Source organism: Schistocerca piceifrons, chromosome 10 (genome assembly GCF_021461385.2).
Source record: "Schistocerca piceifrons isolate TAMUIC-IGC-003096 chromosome 10, iqSchPice1.1, whole genome shotgun sequence".
Lineage (NCBI taxonomy): Eukaryota > Metazoa > Arthropoda > Insecta > Orthoptera > Acrididae > Schistocerca > Schistocerca piceifrons.
Window position 1 is genome coordinate 94,563,645 of NC_060147.1, and position 20,489 is coordinate 94,584,133.

General features: G+C 41.5%; 1 protein-coding gene across 1 annotated transcript in view; it reads right to left on the minus strand.

Moving 5' to 3' along the window:
• Positions 1-20,489, minus strand: part of LOC124718716 (serine protease 1-like) — a 94,558-nt gene that overhangs the window by 51,813 nt on the left and 22,256 nt on the right. Inside the window, exon 4 of the mRNA XM_047244336.1 lies at positions 8,381-8,521. Within this exon, the coding sequence (XP_047100292.1) occupies positions 8,381-8,521 (141 nt within the window). The remainder of the gene's footprint in view (positions 1-8,380; positions 8,522-20,489) is intronic.

Here is a 20,489-nt window from a genome sequence, read left to right on the forward strand (position 1 = left end):
GCAGTTGAATAACTTACGAACGAGATTAATAAGAATACCATAAGTGCACCCCTAGCTATGTATGATATGTTGAAAATAATTCACAGTTCACTAATCACGATCAGGTAGTTAGGGAAAGCTTGTAACTATTAAATTATGGATAATAAAATGAATGAATGGGACAGAGATCGAAAGGGAACGAAAACCGGAACGGCTTAACGTCCAGAGACTTCGTGGTGACGGAAAGGAAGGTCCGATTTGATCTCTGATTTTTAGGTCTGCCCCACGTTAAACTTTCCCCTTCGTCCGGTTGGATAACTGTTCAAATGTGTGTGAATTCCTAAGGGACAAAGCTGCTTAGGTCATCAGTCCCTAGACTAACACACACTACTGAAACTAACCAATGGTTACACACACACACACACACACACACACACACACACACACACACACACACACACACACACACACACGTCCGAGGGAGAACTCGAACCTCCGGCGGAAGAGGCCGCGTAGTCCGTGACATCGCGCGGCCAAAGTTTTGCAATTTCCGTCAGTACTTGTATGAATATTAATTTTTGACCAATTTGCATAACTCCTTCGTGGTGCGTCGTTTCCTCTCTCTATCTCTCTCTCCCTCTCTTTCTTTTTCCTTAGATTGCATTACTTCATCACGAAAAACTGATTCATTATCACACGCGCACAGGTTGTTTATGACAGTCTCATTACAGTAATGACTTCGAATTTCATGGATAGCATTCGCGGGGTTACGTGAATGGTCAGTGGTTCCAAGCAGGTAGCCGGAACCCACAGGAGAGCAGTTCCCTTCTCTTTCCAGGTCCAGGACATGCCAATCATCTTCCATTTGTGAGGTTAGGAAGCAGACACAGTAAATTCGTTTACGCTTGGGTGTTAGTCGCATCAAACAATTGTAAGAAATGTGCCATCAATGAAACCTAAGTCAGTGTATATAATTTGAAGGTATCTATATTAAAAGTATGACCTAGGCCCTGCGACTTGAATAAAGCGGAAAGTGAAGATTTATTGGAAATATGCATGAATTATCAGACACTAGATGAGAAACAGCAGACCACAGCTGTAAGCTCCGTATAAAGAATGAAAGAAATACAATAAATAAAATCGAAAATAACTGGAGGTGCGTTAGGACATATCATGCTTGCTGAAGAATGTAAGTATCTTTTCATCGATCGGCGGTTGAAAGGGCAACCAGGAGTCTTGATAGCGTCCTATTATTAGTTACTAGAGACAGAAGAAAGAGCTTATAAACATACCAAGGCAGCCGTCAAGAGGCGAGAGCAAAGAGAATGTGAAATTTAATTATTCAATAACTCATGTATTTAAGTAATTATAAATTTTATACATGAATGTATTTGAAAATAGGTTTCTTGTACGAACTTCGATTTTTTAAGTATCATTCACATGTCCTTGTTATTTTATTTTTCACTGACCAACCTACCGAATCGATGACGCTAAGTTTCTAGCAGTGCAGATTCAGATGTCCTCTATTTCGAAAAGTTCCACGACCTGTTGCAGTACAGCCTCGATAGTTAAGGTGAACGGGTCGGCGACCACCTGAAACTACTGAAAACTTGGAATATCGAAATGTGTGTGGTTAAAGAAGTAAGACGATGTTGAAAACAATAAACGACATTAACTACGGCTCATTTGTTTTTTCAAGCTGCGACGTATTTGTAGTTTTCCTGTTGAGAGATTCTTCAGAGCATTTCCTTGAAGAAACCTGTTCCACTTTAAGTCGGTTCCTTCGCCAGTCACCAACAGTAACTTAGTCGACACCGCATTAGAGAATTTTTTTATGGTTTCTGCTTTTTAAACCTGCAATTATGGACAAAGGGACGTAAGGCGAAAGTGTATGGTCCATGTACCATCATGTGTCATTTCCTGTTACTACCTTATTGACACAAATACCTCTGAAACAGATAGGCCTCTGGCAATCGCAATTTTAGTTAATTGCAAGACGGATTAAGATATCAGATCTGAATGATAGGGCAATAAAAACAGGTAATTGGACAATAAAATATTTAATTGATGACTCATTTATCATTATATTTTTATTTCTCGTTAGAAGCAGAATAAATGAAAGTAAAAAAACGGTTCAAATGGCTCTGAGCACTATGGGACTTAACTTCTGTGGTCATCAGTCCCCTAGAGCTTAGAACTACTTAAACCTAACTAACCTAAGGACATCACACACATCCATGCCCGAGGCAGGATTCGAACCTGCGACCGTAGCAGTCGCGCGGTTCCGGACTGAGCGCCTTAACCGCGAGACCACCGCGGCCGGCAAATGAAAGTAAGTTGATCTCAAGTCCTATTCAAACTCCAAATCAGGAATTTGATGAAATGGACAGGATCGTTCCTATCATTAATGGTAATAGGAAGAGTAGTTTTGTAGAGTCGTTGGTCATTAAAAAGGAGAGGATTGATACCTCTATAAATGGGGTATGAACCCATTAGCTTGTTTAGCTTACCTTTTTACATTACGGTGTATGATGCACGTTGGTTTTTGATACTAAAGGAGGTAGTTTAATTCTATCTTATGTAATTTATTTAATGAAGGTAATTTTTATTTGCTTAATTTACCCTATCTAGGTAACCCTTTAATCAGGCACTTCATTTGTTTAATATACAAATTAAAAGTTTTTTTTAATTAGGTTGTGTGTTATTTTGGTTATTTTGAATTAATTTGTCTCGATTTGAAAAAACCAACATCCAATCATCTCGAGGCAGGTGATAATCCCTGACCGCACTGGGAATCGAACGCGGGACCCCCGTGCTTGGGAAGCGAGAACGCTACCGCGAGACCACCACCTGCGGACCTGGGCTAATGGAACAGAATAACTATCTACCGGGGCAGCACCAGGTGTTCAGCTTGTATATCGAATAAGCATAAAAAGTTAATATCGTAAGTTTATTTTTCGTGGCTACAGTTACAAATTTCTGACTGCCGGTCGCAAAGGGCTAGTTAAGGCTTGGCCAGACAGAACGCGGCCTGGCCGTCCGGCCTGTGGCCTTGAACCGCAGCGGGCACGCCGCACTGTTGAATCGCTCGTTACTGAGCGGCAGCGGTCACACAGAGTGCGGCTCTGACGCACCGGCACGCAAACTGCCGCACCGGCCGCCGCCAGGTTGTCACAGATTACAGATTCGCCTCAAGCCGGAGCGGCTGTTTGCCTCTGTTGGCGCACTCAACTGCTCTGCTGTCACACTAGAAGCAGCGGCGTGAGGCGGTTTTTGTCTTGCAGCTCGTAGTGAATGCATCATGGACACAGAAAGACTTATTGAAGAGCTGAGAGAATACAACTTTTTGTATGATACACGCGATCCTGATTTGGAGGCAGAATACTTTTGTCCTCGATATACTCTTGATAGAAAGCTGAATAGTGTTGTCACTGTGACGTCCATAACTTCCAATATCAACTACTGTGAACTCGGTAGTTTGGATCAACGATCGCCGGGAGAACTAGCGAAAAGAACTGGGATCCACTATCCTTCGTGCATTTTAACCTGATAGCCTTTCCGTCTATGCTTCCAAGGCAGTTCGGAAACCCCCAGTTCTATAAACCCTTCTTCAGATTTCTTACACATCTCTGTTGTAAGAGTAGGTAAATACTTGGGCTGTAGAACAGTCCATATTGCCTGGCACGCTTGTTTCACAATATCTGAGACTGTTGAACGTCCTAACCGAAAAGAATGGGCTATGGTCTGGTGACTGTCGCCTGTAGTCAAGTATCTGGAAAAGAGTAAAATCAATTATGCCGATAGAACGAATAGATAAGTTAACGACCAAAGATATGTTTGTTTAAATTCAATGACAATGTTATGAATACAACGAAACAAAACAATCTATTAAGTAGAAAGTTCTCTCTAGCGGGACATACGGAACTAGATGTTACTGTCGTTTACTGTATTCGTAAACACTTTACTCGTAACTACGTTGTGGGATAGCACTTTCTTCCGCCGAGACCGCTACGGTCGCAGGTTCGAATCCTGCCTCGGGCATGGATGTTTGTGATGTCCTTAGGTTAGTTAGGTTTAACTAGTTCTAAGTTCTAGGGGACTAATGACCTCAGCAGTTGAGTCCCATAGTGCTCAGTGCCATTTTTTTCTTCCGCCGAACCTTTCATATGATACGGCAAAACTGAAATGGAATAATTTATTTGGCTTCTATTTCGAGCACAAAGAGGCCGCAAACGGTAAAACTTACCTCAAACAAACGGCTTGTCTGTGCCTTGTATCAATTGGTTTTCTCCGGTTCGTTGTGCACTTCTCGCTGCCACCTTTTTATCAGCCGATGCATTTCCTCGAAACATTCTCGCGACATACGAAAATATTTGAAGAACCTATCTTCGTCAGACTCTAGATCAATACACAGGCACCGAGCGAGGTGGCGCAGTGGTTAGCACACTGGACTCGCATTCGGGAGGACGACGGTTCAATCCCGTCTCCGGCCATCCTGATTTAGGTTTTCCGTGATTTCCCTAAATCGTTTCAGGCAAATGCCGGGATGGTTCCTTTGAAAGGGCACGGCTGATTTCCTTCCCAATCTTTCCCTAACCAGAGCTTGCGCTCCGTCTCTAATGACCTCGTTGTCGACGGGACGTTAAACACTAACCACCACCACCAATACACAGGCGATGGTATTCTCCTAAGCTTTCTTTCACGCTATCAATGTCGTGCACCCAACATCTCTTCTTGGTGCCATTTCGTATCGCTAGTGCAAGCTTCTCATTTCTGCAAGCAAGCTTAATAATGGATTTCGGCCCCCATGCACAGTGTTAACAGCTGACGCATTAGGCTGCGTTCACACTGCCGGCCGGGCCGGGCCGGGCTGACGCGTACTGGCTCGGCTCGTGCCTAGCCAGCTCAGGCCGACGAGTAGTGCATCCACATTGCGCGCCGCGCCGAGCCGGGACGGCGAAATGGGGGAAAATCCACTTCTCCGATTTTCATGTTTTAAAAATTGTTAGCGGTATATAAGACTTCGCCACATCGTTTTATGAACTTATTTTTTCCTTAAAAGCGTTACTTACGTCGTGAAAGAAGAAAAAGTCTACTTTTCGTTTCGCGTGATTTCTTAGTTTCGTAATGCTTCCCAACCGATTTTGAAGAAAATATGCGGCTAAAGAATCTGATTTTTGTACACGTGGTAGTGCAACATCTTAGCTTCGTATTGAGTCATTTATCTTTCCATATTTCTTAACAGTCATTGTGAAATGATGCTATTTGTCAACGTTGTGCACTTGATTTACAAATCTTGTAGTGAAAAAGTTATGTAGCGGGTAGCTTACTGTTAGATCCGTTTTAGACCATACATTGTTGGGAATGAAATGTAGCTAAAAGTACCAAAAAGTTTTTGAAATGATAATGATACTGATATCTGTCTCTGGTCTCATGTAATGCGAGCTATTCAGTGGCGTCAGTGCCGCGTCCGCAAGCCACGGAGTTCGCGCGGTTACAGCTTGGTTTAGTGTAGTCATATAATGCAGGACAGAAAAAGACTAATTACTAGTGATCAGCGCAGACCTAGTGCCGGTCCCTCTTATTATTTTAATGGTCTCATTCTCTAGATAAATCCAAATGTATAAGAATTTTTCCCTTGGCTACTGGACAATTCATCTGCTATGCTTTTATAATTGGCCACACGTTGCATCACAAAAGACAAACAATTATTTGTCATCAACATCCTACAATTAGTATGATGTACATTTCGTATTTCGAACTAAAAGATAACTGAAGCGCAGTTCTGTAGTCTCGTTGTCTACTTTGACAGAAAAAATAATGGAGAGTTAATGAAACTACTGTAGATCGGCACAGATGTGCGTTTCATTGTTCTTCATTGTTTTTTTTTTTTCCTTCCTTGGCGGGCTGCGCTGCACTGTCAAGGTAATCCCCACTCTTTGGCTAAATGGCTGGCGGGAGGCCAAATAAATAAGTTTAAAAAGATCTGCACCCTTCGACAGCTGACAAGCAAGTCAGTAGAAAACGCAGCTGCAGTCAACAGTTGCTCGCCTTTAGCTAGTCTGTGCTGTCGTGTAGAACAATGTCTTCACTCTTTTATTGGTATTGTTTTGACTCTGCAGTAACTCGTCGAGTTTTGAAGTACAGAAGAACTAGGAGGTTATGGATTCATCCTATGAATAGCGACAGACATTTAGGAGGGTTTTTTTCTTTATATGAAGAACTTAAAAACTATCCTGAAAAATTTTATTCAAATTGCAGAATGAATCATAATACATTTCAGTATGTGCTGCAGAACATTCAAGACAAAATTTCTAAACAGAACACAAATTTTCGCAGAAGTATAACAGCAGAAGAAAAATTGTGTGTAACGATAAGATAAGATTCGTTAGTACACACTTTTTGGTTTGCAGTAGAACTTTGTACAGCATTCGCTACCTCCAGTTAATTGTAGTAATGCTTTTGTATTTTAAATTTCACAAACGCTAACCTCTGAGGGGAAGAGAGTTTATGGGACTCCTGAGAATCATTAGGAAGTAATTAGCTTCGTCATTTTGGGTAATGTCTTGCTGTGCCTTCAACGAAGAATCGCAGAAATACTCCTTCAGAATTTTCCAACTTTTTTCTTCTTTTTTCTTCATGATGCAGCGCTTGGCAGTGGTGATGGTTCATCATGTGGAGCCACTGATGACCTCACAGAATACTTTTCATTACCTTGTAAGATAGACAGATTGATGGGCGAAGAGTTTTGAGATAATGCCCTTTGACTCAGTGGTTCTATCTCCACTGATAAGGAACTGCCACAGCATGACTTTACAATGCATTATCATCACATTTCCGTCCCTCAGTGACACTCATATCTGTCTCCGTTTACAAGTAAATGCGAACTATTCAGTGGCGGCAATGCCGCGATTGCTGGCAAGCTATTGTTGTAAATGCATGTAAATACGGTAGATTAAATAAATGAAATAAAAGTAATTTCGCATGTATCATCATAATAAACGTAATTTTTCCTCACTGATTGTGAAATGTGAGGTAACATCTTAAAATAAAAGACGTCTGCAGTCACACAGAAGGGAGACGTGTGATGCGTGTACTGCAGAAGCTGTAGTGTTGCTCCACAGGCTCGCGCCTGCGGTCGGCTCGCGCCGGCAATATTAAACACTCGGGATGTCGCCGGCTCGGCTCCGGGAGGCTCACGCCGTGTCGGCGCGGCCCGGCCGCCAGTGTGAACACCGCAATTCAAAACCATGTGTTTGATATCGAAGCGGGCGGCGGCCGGATTCTTTTTTTTTTTTTCATTTATTGAATTTCAATTCCCCCCGAAGGGGCCGGCTGGCAGCAGCTTAGTATGCCGCTCTTCAGCCGACAGATTTTGTGACAAAGATCAAGAGAACAAATAATAAAAAACAGGCGATAAAATCGGAGACTTAGAGAGTAACAAGGCGAAAAGAAATCGTGGAACTTAAAACAACAACACAGGGATGATGACACTAATAAAAATACATACGAAGCAGACAGGGAAAACAATAGACAATTAAAAAAAACACGGCGACAGTCTGGATACTGTTCGCAAAGGACATAAAATTCACACCTAGCAACAGCATGGTTTCCGTTCGCAACACGAGAAAGACAAACAACACTGAATAGTCACTGGAACACTGCACTAAAAAGTTGGCAAATGTGACGCCACAGTCGAGAGCAAGTGGGGGGAAACTGGACAGAAGATGGGAAAACAAAAAAGGGGGGGGAAAGGAGAGTAAAAGCGAAGGGGGGAGCCGGGAAAGGAGCTGAAGGAGGATGAGGACCCATAAGAGGGGTGGGGGGCAGACGCGACAGGGAGTGGGGTAGGCAGAGGAGGGGAATACAAAAGGACTGGGGGGGAGAAGGGAGGTAGGTAGAGGTTTAGTGGGGAGAAAAACAGGACAGAAGGGGGGGGAGAGGGAGCCCAGGGAAAGGACAGAGGAAAGGAGGGGGATTGAGGATCAGAGTTGATAGGAAGGATAAATGGAGGGAGAGAGGGCATCATCCGGGAGGGGGAGTTGACGGAAGCCACCTTGGGAAAGGAGATGGAGGGTGTAGAGATGGAGGGTAGGGGGGACACAACGGTGAAGACGTGGCAGGGAGCGGGGATGGGAGAGGAGAGGAGCAACCAGGGGGTGAGGGGGTTCAAGACAGCGGGAGGTGTAGAGGATGCGGATATGTTCGAGGAATAGGAGCAGATGGGGGAAAGGAATGAGATCATAGAGGATCCGCGTGGGGGATGGGAGGTGGATACGGAAGGCGATGCGGAGTGCATGACGCTCAAGGATCTGGAGGGACTGATAGCCGGATTCTGTCTGGCCAGGCCTTATATGGGGCGGCAGGCCGCAGGCTGTGTCTGGAGGAGTGCTGTACTCACGCTGCACGCGTCCCGGCCGCCCTGGCCCCCGGCACACAGCATGCCTTCGCCCAGCAGTCCCGGCAGCTGGCGCCGGCAGTCCTCCGCCCCCACCACTGGCACCTCCACGTAGCGCAGCGTCTCCTTCGGCTTCACGCCCTTCTGTCAGCAGGGAGAAAAAAGAAAAACCTTATCAACGACGTCGCCTATGTACTAAACAACTCGATTTTATCAATACTGGATGAGAGGTCGTGGATGTGATTGTCAATGTTAAAAAATATATCGGCTCAACCACTTGTTTATAGTATAAAACACTAAGACTGACGCGTTTCGGAAGTCAAGCTTCCATCATCAGAATAATAAAAATAAAAAGTAAAAGAACCTGTTAAAACGCGCTAAAATGGAACATGCACCAGGAATTGATAATAAAATTAAAACATCGTGGCTACTTCCCTTGCTGCAGCCGTGTCTTCCAAGGTGCATCTCCACATAGTCGTCAAAATATAAAAAAACCTCTAAAATGGTGTCGCCTATGGTGTTCAACATCTAACCACATGGCTCTCTCTTCTATCGTTGTAAACAGCACCGTGCGTCTTCATTGATACCACACACGACGTAGCCAAACACGACACTGAAACGCGAGACAGCTCATGCGCAAGTAAACAAGGAAGTCACAGAGATGTCTGTACAAACAGATAACGTATACATGTTCCATGGACCTCATGAAATGATGGTATCCTGCCAATTGCTAAAAATGTAGTTACTAAAAGAAACCAGTGAAATGTTTGAAAAAGTTATTTGTATCACCAGCTAGCTGTTCATTCAGTGTGTTCAGATTATCCACGCTATGTATCGTAATTTCCAGCTGTTCTAGTACATCCAGCTTTTCGCCTTTGTCCTGTCTATGTAAACTAACGAGATCCTGATCTCTTTCCAACATAGGGTGTCCCGTTCCCCAAATATGCGTGGCTACAGCTGACTTTTCCAAATTATTAAGCCGGAAAGCATCACTATGTTCTTTGCAACGTACTTTAAAGGACCTACCAGTTTGGCCTACATAGCTTGCCTTGCACTGAATTTTATAGACCGCAGCTCTCTCATATTTATCACTTTCCTGCTGTAAATTATTTCTTAGTTTAAACCGCACCGTATTATTGGTCTGAAAAGCGGAATCAACGTTGAAAGGTTTGGAAATGTTAGCCACAACCCCACATGGCGACTACCGCAGTCCACTTCGTCCCTCCGCCGCCCCACACCGAACCCTGGGTTACTGTGTGGTTCGTCCCCCGGTGGACCCCCCAGAGAACGTCTCACGCCAGACTAGTGTAACCCCTATGTTTGCGTGGTATAGTAATGGTGGTGTACGCGTACGTGGGGAACTTGTATGCGCAGCAATCGCCGACATAGTGTAGCTCAGGTGGAATAAGGGAAACCAGCCAGCATTTGCCGAGTCAGATGGAAAACCGCCTAAAAACCATCCACAGACTGGCCGGCTCTCCAGACCTCGACACAAATCCGCCGGGCGGATTTGTGCCGGGGACCAGGAGCTCATTCCTGCCCGGAAAACCGTGCGTTAGACCGCACGGCCAACCGGGCGGCCTATTTTGGTCCCATACGACCACAAATTTCCACTTTCGCATTTGATCTTCTCTGGTGCTAGAACACCTTTCGTAAATCTGACCTGTTACAAGCGTATAATCTACAAAATTACTGTTGTCGCTGTAACCGAGCAAAGCTGGTCTTGTTTTGTGTTTGCCTCCTTTTTCCCTTTTTTCTTGTTTACGGACATTATTTCCTGAAGAAAACATAGGACATTTGCTCCTTTTGGAGCACCTATTTGAGCGCCAGATTGCACTGGTCACTATTAAAAATTACATCAGCAATAATAGCAAAGTACGACTTATTGTACGTACACACTTTTTATATACCTGGTCCCTGTGGCACACTGTCTAATGCTTTCCAGAGGGGAAAAAATTTCATTTTCTGTATTTCATGTAATTATTGCTTTAAAATGCTGCTGTAATCTACAGATTAAGAGGTGTAATTGAGATGCATAATCATACATAATGTATGACGATCCGTATGACTTTAAAAAAGGTTAAGGCACGAGCGAGGCAATTCCCCGAAATTCTGTGGAAAATAGGGGTGAGCTATAGGGAGATATGAGTAATATACAATACCTACAAGATGGTTTAAATGGCCAACATCTGAGGTCATCAGACTTAGAACTACTTAAACCTAACTAACCTAAGGACATCACACACATCCATGCCCGAGGCAGGATTCGAACCTGCGACCGTAGCGGTCGCTCGGCTCCAGACTGTAGCGCCTAGAACCGCACGGCCACTCCGGCTGGCTATCTACAAGATCTAAGAAGGAATAATAAGAGTAGACGACCAAGAATGAAGCACACGGATTAAAAGAAGGTGTAAGACAGGGGTATAGTCTTTCCCCCTTACTGTTCAATCTGTGCATCGAAGAAGCAATGATGGGAAAAAAAGATACGTTCAGGAATGGAATTAAAATTCAAGATGAAAGGATATCAACGATAAGATTCTTCTCTGATGACATTGCTATCCTGAGTGAAATTAAAGAAGAATTACATGATCTGCTGAATGGAATGAACAATCTAATGCGTACGCAATATGGATTGAGAGTAAATCGAAGAAAGACGAAAGTAATGAGAAGTAGCATGTGGGGCGGCGAATGGGTCTGTAACAAAATAAATGAATTGCTGTATAAATGCTTGCGTGTTGAATCAGTTTCTGGCTTTTAGAATGTTGTTAATGCTGTCTTTCGCCGTTCTCAACACTGGCTCTCTATTTACTTCTTGGCACCCAGAAAGTGATTTAATAAAACATGGAGCCAGTATTTAGAGATCCTAGTGCCCACTTCAATTGAGATACCATTATAGCTGCAGCTTATAGCTCTGAGGAATTAGGAGATTGTCCGGGATTTCTAATCAAAAACGGTTTTCCAAAATAATTGAGTATATTCTGAAATTCACTGATAAAAAACACAAGTATCCCTACAACCTAACTAACAGAGCAGTTCAGAGTCTAATGCGCTGATGCAACTATAAATGTCCGAATTAAATGTTAAAAAGAATGCTCGCCATAATTTGATGAAAATATTTCATCAAACGCCACGCTAAATTTTTGGTAGAATGTCTGTCTCGCGACGGCACGTGAAACTACGACAATACGCAAACTGAAGCTATATAATGAAAATCATCCCAGAACATTTCACATGAAATGTTTTCATGGTTCCGCGTATCTATAGTAACTTAATACGGCACCCGAGGCTGTTTGTAGCAGATACACTGATGCGACGCGACTACCGACACAGATGGCGTGTCATTCAGCGTCTGGAGAGAACTGGGGCCTTCCTTCCTCGCGTAGCGTCCTTATATATATAAAGCCGCGGTGCGGACGGCGAAGGGAACGCCTGATCTTTTCGGCTCTCTCGACTAGCCGCTGGGCTAGTAACGCACCACTTCAAGTTACATAATAATTTATAGCTTCTTTGGCTGATGGCCGATGAAGCTCTTAATTTAAACGTGCATTCAGCACGCAGGTAAGTATTGATAATAAAATTTTGACGTGGCTAAGTTAAATATTTTGGGCGAGAGAATTAATTAAATTACACTGCACGCAGTAGATGAGCTCTGAACTGGTCCTTTTGAGATCCACTATCGCTATAATTTTATAGGTATTCAAAAGAAACTTTACACATCTTCATAATCATAGCGGACCTCCAACCTATTTAAATCTAAACATCCTAGCCTTATGTACTAGCCTACTTAATCTATCTTGCTTCCTTCAGTTTTGAGACGAAAACCAGAAAATCATGAATTTCCACTAAAGTCTTAATTTGTGAAATCCAAAGTACTGTTTTTATTAAATCATTATGAAAGATGAATCTAAATATAAATTTTGAAGTCTCTAGCTCTTTTCTGTTGCGCCAATGATTTTTTTAGAAAAACGTCTAAATTTCGAAAATGACTTAAGTTATCGAACTGATATTTAACACACATTAGTTTAGTATTATATTTGACATGCTAGAAAAGTTTTAGGTCATTTGCTTGATTTTAAAGGTATTGCGCAACATTTATGACGTCAGAGCTAGTTACAGCAGACTGGCTGGCACACAATGGAAACTGATGTGAATTTACTACAGCGTGAGTAGGCTGCTTCCCTACATCACCCTCTACTTAAATTTTTTGTTTATGAATGTTAATGAATGATAAAAAATTTAATTACAAAAAGGGAAGCAAAAGTACAGTTTAACTCCCTATAAAAAAATTCAAAATTGAAATATAAACCTGTAGAAACATTAAAGAAAGTTGATTACCTACATTAATTATTTAAATTGTAGGCATGTTCACTGCCTTTTAAACAATGTCATTACTCAAAATTTTAAGCAAAGTCAATGAAATATTTTGGCATACATATTGCCTTAGACAAACCAACACATACAAATTGAAAATTTATGAAAATCTTAGATCCATTAAATACATTAAATACATTTTTACATACACAAATTCAAAGAAGATAACATGATACATAAACAGATGAGTATCTCTTAGCAGTCTTTTCTAAACCTGAAAGAAAAGTTCACAAATAATTTTTTTACACACGTGGTTGTAGCCGCTTTGGCTGGCGTCCTACACTTCCATTCACAAGGGTAGAGGCGGGGAAGTTGCTATGGTGTGCGTCCTTCACGTTCTCTCTAAATTACATGGGGGAAAGGGGAGGGGTCACTGTGAGTTGTGTCCAAGTCACTCCACGCTTTCACGCAGCTACCAGGCTGCCATTATCTGGTTTGTCCTGTAGAACAAACAAAAAGAGTGCCTCAGACTCTGTTCACTTATTATCTAAGGGTGGGTCACAATGAAATGGGGATATATACATTTTCTCTTCCAATATGTTACTGGAACAAAGTTAACAGAACTTTTTCAGTATTACTCTCGCGGTTACTTAATTGTCATAAAATCGTTAAACAAATGGCTCAAAACGCCTTTAGTCATGTATTAGAAAAAATTTATGCTCCTAAGGCATACAATCATAAATCATATTTAATCTGAAATTTATTATTTCTGGGCCGGAACACTGAACCAATGCTCGGTACCTTCCTGATACATTTGTATTTTAAGCACTTAACTGACTCATCTTTGATTACTTTATTCTTAGAGATAGTATGAGTGTGATTAGTGGTTGTTTTCTCAGCTTCTTTGTACATGTGAGTAACTTTTGGTAATAGTACAGTTGTGAGTGTTCAAAACACACTACGTTTAGTTGACTACTAAATCCACTTATTGGTCCTCTACTGTTGTCAGTTCCACATCTGCAGTTAGGTACTTACTTACTTTGAAGTGTATTTATGCTGAGCTAAAATAATGTTTCACGTCTGTCAGTATGTTATTTATTTACTTTGCTAGTGTATGAACTTATTTAACACTCACTGTATTAACATTTAAAGCACAGGATAGCACATTTATTTCATATCCATAGTGTACTGCAGCTGATTAGTTTGCTCACGTGGCAATCCATTTCCACTCGATCGGACGCTGAAACCTCAGGTAGTCTCTCTCAGACCTACCACTAAAGTGCATCAAGTAATTATGGACGAGCGTAATGCTAAATTCCTTAAACCTATAGGACACCATGAGCTGCTCTGTCTCATCTAACATAAGGGTACCTATGGTCGCATTTACGCCTCCAACTCATAACCTCAATACGTGTAGGTGTATCCTGTCACACACTACACTAAAATAATGGCCAGCTCCAACCTTATAAATACTTCAGGGACGTGTCCTTCACGTCTCAACCACAAACACTGCTCAATTCTATTACACTGCCTTTCCTTGCTATACCAGGTGAGTTTAATCTTACAACTTATCTGCATATTTTTCCTAACACTAAGCAATCTCTTTTACTATTTCTTAGTTAGCTCTAATGCATACAGTAGGTTTCACTACCACTTCAGATCCTGCTTGCACATGAATTAGTATATCTCTTTAAAATATTATTGTGGGACCATTTCCAATAAAACAACACTTTGTACTACTATATTACCAGGGTACTATACATAATTGTTACTCAAATACATTTTATATCTTAATTACGTCATACTTCTCTATTGTTTGTCACTATTAGGTTTGTCACATTAGGTATTTTTCTTCACTAATCGGTAGATAGAATGGTTACATAACTCATGGCTTGATAGCCATGACAGCAAATTTTCATGTCTTGAAAGACGAGGTCGAAATTTTTGAGGACAGGAAAGAGGAAGAATGAGTGAGACCTGAAAGGGAAAGAAGATCTCACACAGCTGGGACTGCACAGCTGCCACACTGTGTAGAGGTTACAGAACAACCTCCTCCCTACAGCATTCATTGGTTTAATGCTGTAAAGAAGAGTTAGAAATTTTAGGTGGACAGAAAAGATGAAGAGTGAGTGAGACCTGAAAAGGAAAGAAGATCTCACACAGCTGGGACTGCACAGCTGCCACACTGTGTAGAGGTTACAGAACAACCTCCTCCCTACAGCATTCATTGGTTTAATGCTGTAAAGAAGAGTTAGAAATTTTAGGTGGACAGAAAAGATGAAGAGTGAGTGAGACCTGAAAAGGAAAGAAGATCTCACACAGCTGGGACTGCACAGCTGCCACACTGTGTAGAGGTTACAGAACAACCTCCTCCCTACAGCATTCATTGGTTTAATGCTGTAAAGAAGAGTTAGAAATTTTAGGTGGACAGAAAAGATGAAGAGTGAGTGAGACCTGAAAAGGAAAGAAGATCTCACACAGCTGGGACTGCACAGCTGCCACACTGTGTAGAGGTTACAGAACAACCTCCTCCCTACAGCATTCATTGGTTTAATGCTGTAAAGAAGAGTTAGAAATTTTAGGTGGACAGAAAAGATGAAGAGTGAGTGAGACCTGAAAAGGAAAGAAGATCTCACACAGCTGGGACTGCACAGCTGCCACACTGTGTAGAGGTTACAGAACAACCTCCTCCCTACAGCATTCATTCACTACCTATGAATTTCTTTAGGTCGATCACGTTCCTGAGCCCTAATAGCTTCTTACTCTTAGGGTACTCTAGCCTATATGCATTGGCATGTGGTTTTCCAATGATCCTGAAAGGTCCTTGGTATACGAACATGAATTTCTTTGTTTCAGCATTTACTTTCTTTGATCTTTCTTTGGTTTTAACAAGGACTAATTGACCTATTTCAAAGCTAGTAGGTACAGCTTTTGCGTCATGACGCTTCTTCCTTTCCAATGCTCTTTTTCTCATATTAGCCCTAGCCTTTAGTTTCTTCTCGTCTGTGGATATTTGCGTTAGAATAGGGAATTCTACCATATCTGCAATCACATTGTGTGGTTCTTGGCCAAACATCAATTCGCAAGGTGCAAAACCAGTTGCATCATGTCTTAAGTTGTTAATTACATTCTCAAAATACTTAATGTGCTCTGCCCAACTTGAGTGTTTCCGAGCACAATAAGTTCTGCAAAGCCTATTCAATTCCCTCATAATACGTTCACTCATATTTCCTTGGGGGAAATACGCCGATATTTTCAGATGTTTCACGCCGGCCTTATCTAGACATTCCTTAAATCTATCAGAAGTAAATTGAGGCCCATTGTCTGACAGCAAATTCTTCGGAACGCCAACGTTAACGAAGAAATCTTTTTCCAACTTTTCAACCAATGTTTTTGCATTTGCTCTTTTAATTGGGTATAGCTTAACATATTTACTGAATCCATCCACAATAACAAAAACATGGGTGCAACCACCTCTCGAAACAGGAAGAGGGCCAAACAAATCACAAGCCAGTAATTCTAGGGTTTCAGTTGGCTCTACTGAATGCATATCCCCTTGTATTCTGGTGTTGGCAGCACGGACTTTCTGGCACACTACACACGATGCTAGACGCTTGGCCACACGGCGGTACATGTTGTCAAACACAACCTTCTCTTGTAATTTTGCAATGCACTTCTTTGCACCGTAGTGCCCATACCTCAGGTGTACATAGTCGATTAGTAAGTCTACATGTTGTGATGGAAAGCACAGCTTCCACTCAGAAACACCTACCTTTTTCCTCCTAAACAGAATACCTTTATGCAAACAATAGTATTGCGAAACCTTAGGATAGTTCACATTTCCTAAATAGCTCTTCACTAATTTCAGTTGGTCATCTGCATTCTGTTCACGTCTCAAGTTCTTAATCACTCTCTTTAATGCACCTTCTTCCTTTACTTCGTGCAATGCAAACATTCGAACTTCATTTAGGTCTGTTGCTGTAATTCCCGCGTCACCACAGAGCTCCGCACTTCTAGATAACCCATCAGCTACCAGATTGTCTTTCCCTTGAATATATTTAACCTCAAGGTCAAACTGCTGGAGATACAATGACCATCTTACCAAACGAGCATTCCTCAATTTACAGGTCTTTAAAAAGGTCAATGCCTTATGGTCACTGTAAACTATTATCTTGTGACCTAATAGATACTGCTCAAACTTCTGTATCCCAAATACAATTGCCAACGCTTCTAGTTCTGAGATGCCATAATTTCTCTCTGCTGCCTGTAAAGATCGACTTGCGAAAGCTATAGTCTTGTGCACTTCTTGTTCGTTCTCTATTTCTACTTGGAATATCTCCACAGCTATACCATAGCCACTAGCATCAACAGACATGCAGAATGGTGTTTCAAAATCAGGATGATGTAAAATAGGACTATTAATTAAAGATTGTTTAAGCACCTCAAACGCCTGTTGACATTCTGCTGTCCAAACCCAAGGGGTATTCTTTTTCAGCAGGAGGTGAAGACAGGGAGCATTAAAAGCCTGATCACTAACAAAACGCCTATAGAAGCCGAAAAGACCGAACATTGATCTCAACTGCTTCTTGTTTCTGGGAGCCTCAAATTTTTCAATGACTGCTAGCTTGCCTGGGTCAGGCAGAATACCTTTTCCACTTATCCTATATCCCAAGAAACTTATTTCCTCTTTAACGCACTCTGTCTTTTCGATCTTTAGCTTCATGCCACCTCTCTCAATAGCCTCTAACACTTCCTCTAATAAAGCTATGTGTTCTTCCCAGGTAGGAGTTGCTATTAACAGATCATCTACGTAAACTGTTATTTTATTACTTAAAGCTGGTCCTAAAACATGGCACATCACACGTACGAAGGCACAAACAGAGATATTAAGTCCGAAAGGTACCACACGGTATTGGTAACAAACTCCTTCGTACAAGAAAGCTGTGTACTTCCTTGAACTTTTCGCCAGTGGCAAATTCCAATATCCACACGTGATGTCCATAGACGTTAAGAATTTTACTCCCCGGAACTTTTGCAATAACTCGTCCATGTTCTGCGGTCTATCACTTTCCCTAACCACTATTTCATTCAACCAACGAGCGTCCAAGACCAATCTGACACTCCCGTCTCTTTTTGGTACAACAACAAGAGGATTATTGTACTCACTGACCGCTTTTTCAATCACACCCCACTCTAGCATTCTCTGTATCTCCTCCCGAACTGCCTCCTTCCTAGCTACATGTATTTGGTATGGCTTCCTGAAAAACACTTGGCCAGGTTTCACCTTTAATTGACATTCATAACCTTTGACTATGCCAGGTCGATCTGAAAATACCTTATGATGCGTTTTTAGAACCTGTCTCAGTTCTTCCTTCTGATTAGCTGAAATCTTATCGATTTCCTGCAATTTAGCTTCTATTTTGTCCAAAATAATTGCTTCTTCTTCTTCATCTGAGTTTAGCTTACTGTTACTAAGATTAACACCTTCGTCCCAATACCTCCTATTTTTCAGAACTCGTATAGGCAGCTCCCAAGTTTCATGATCAGTTACTACATGTTTATCACTAAAAGGTACTATAATTACTCCGGTTATTGGCAAAACCATTTTTAACTGGCTTCTTTCAAAGTCAACAACACTCTGATATTTTGACAAGAAATCTATGCCAATTAAAACCTCAATACTGAGATTGTTTACAATTAAACATGGATGATCAATTAAATTACCATTAACGTTAAAGGGCAGCAAAGCTTCTTGCTTTACCGTTTTTGACACTTTGCCAGTAGCACCAATTATCCTTAGTCCTGATACCCTCATTACTGTAAGCTTGTCTTTACCAGGTAATGCATCAAAGAAGGACTGAGATATTGCACTCACCTCACTTCCACTGTCTAAGAGACAACGTACATTGATACCCAACATATTCACTATTATTATAGGGTGGCTTATTCTAGGTTGTACAGGTGATTCCTCAAATTCATCTAATAGTTCTTTTTGGATTTGTCTCCAACTAAAGTGATCGACATCTGTCTTCATTACATCTAGGTCACAGTGTGTAGGGGTTTCCTGAATTACATTTTCAGCTGCCTTTTCCAGTCGGTCTATTAATTTTAAATCGAAACACCGCACGACTTCATTACATTTAGTTTGCTGAACATGACCCAAATTACTGTAGTCTGAGCGATTCTGCGCCTCCAGACCGGGCATAACATTAGTTACAGCTAAACCACTTTCACCATTATCGTCGGTTTCCTTCTCAAGTGACAACTGGTCACAGCTACTGGGTTCATCGACCCCAAACAGCCTACCCTCTACATTCCCACTTATCTCCTGTTCTAAATCTATTAGTACATTATCAACATCCTGCACAGGCACTTTAGATAAGAGCACATCATCTTCATCGTAAATATAAGCATGAATTTCTTCTGCTTCTTCACCTGACAATTCAATATTTTGTAGCTCTTCCCTATCATTACACTGCTGCGCCTTCTCTTTCTCTTCCCACTCTTCTCTAACACGGTATCTATCAAATACTGTGAGTGATCTAATATTTCTGTTGTATCCTTAGATGCTACCGACACTTCATCCACCTGTTCAGTTTGAGTATTCTGATCTGTCTTACCAATTCCCTTAACTACTGGCATAGGAAAAGTAACCGCCTGGTGAGCGCCAGTGTCCTCATAGACGGGAACTAGTTTTCCTGCCTCGGCCTACTGCTGTTTCCTTTATTTTCATTATAGTTAACTGGCATAGCATTGCTTTCCGTACTGTTGTTTACATGCATATTTCTGTTTGGAACAAAATTATTATCCCTTGGACGCCATTGTAGGTTCTGATAACTATTTCCCCAATTCCTACCTCTCTTAGGATGGCGAACACCTACTGTTCTGATGTTTACATTGCCATTTTGCTCGTTCCTAAAATTACTATTATTGTTATTGGCAATTCGGTTATTACGTGATTGCTCCTCATTGGCAGCTACACGTTCCAAATACTTAATGAAACGATCCAGATTATCTCTAGGGGCTGATATAATTCTCGTTTGCCAATACCATGGCAGTTTGGCTTCAAGACCTAGTATAATCATTTCTGGTTTTAGCTTTTCTGCCAAATGTGACAAACGTGAAATCCATGACCTAGCAAACTCTTTAATTGATTCCTTGCCTGCATTGAAGCGTTTCCCACTCCAAAATTCTCTCAACACTTCATTTTGCTTATTGCTAGACCAGTACTCATTAATGAAAGCTGTTTTAAACTCCGCTAATGTTTTACACTTCAACATAACATCAGCTGACCAACGCATGGCGTCACCTGCTAAATGGCTTCTAATAAACGAGATTTTCTCTCGTTCAGACCAAGTTGGTGGAATCACATCTTCAAAATCGTTCCAGAAATCTAGCGGATGGATATTTTTATCTGGATCGAACCGCAAGAACTGCCGACACCCGATAAAAGCGGCGTTTGCAGCTACAACTTGTTGTATACTACCATTACCAGAAGTTACTGAAGCTACATTACTCTCAATGTTAGCAATGTTAGTACTTATATTTTCTACTTTCATTTCAACATTATCTACTCTTTGTACAATATGAGTAGTGCCAGTTTTGATGGCTTCTACTTCTGCTTGACATATGTTTACTTTAATATTAACATCTTTAAATCTATCTGAGCACAGTTCAGATTCCGCCTCGATCTTTTCTGTTAACTTGTGCTCCAGCTTCGCATCTTCCATTTGGAAGTCTTTGCGAACCTCAGCAACTTCGGATTTAACTGTTTTATACATTTCAGAAAACTGTTGAGCAA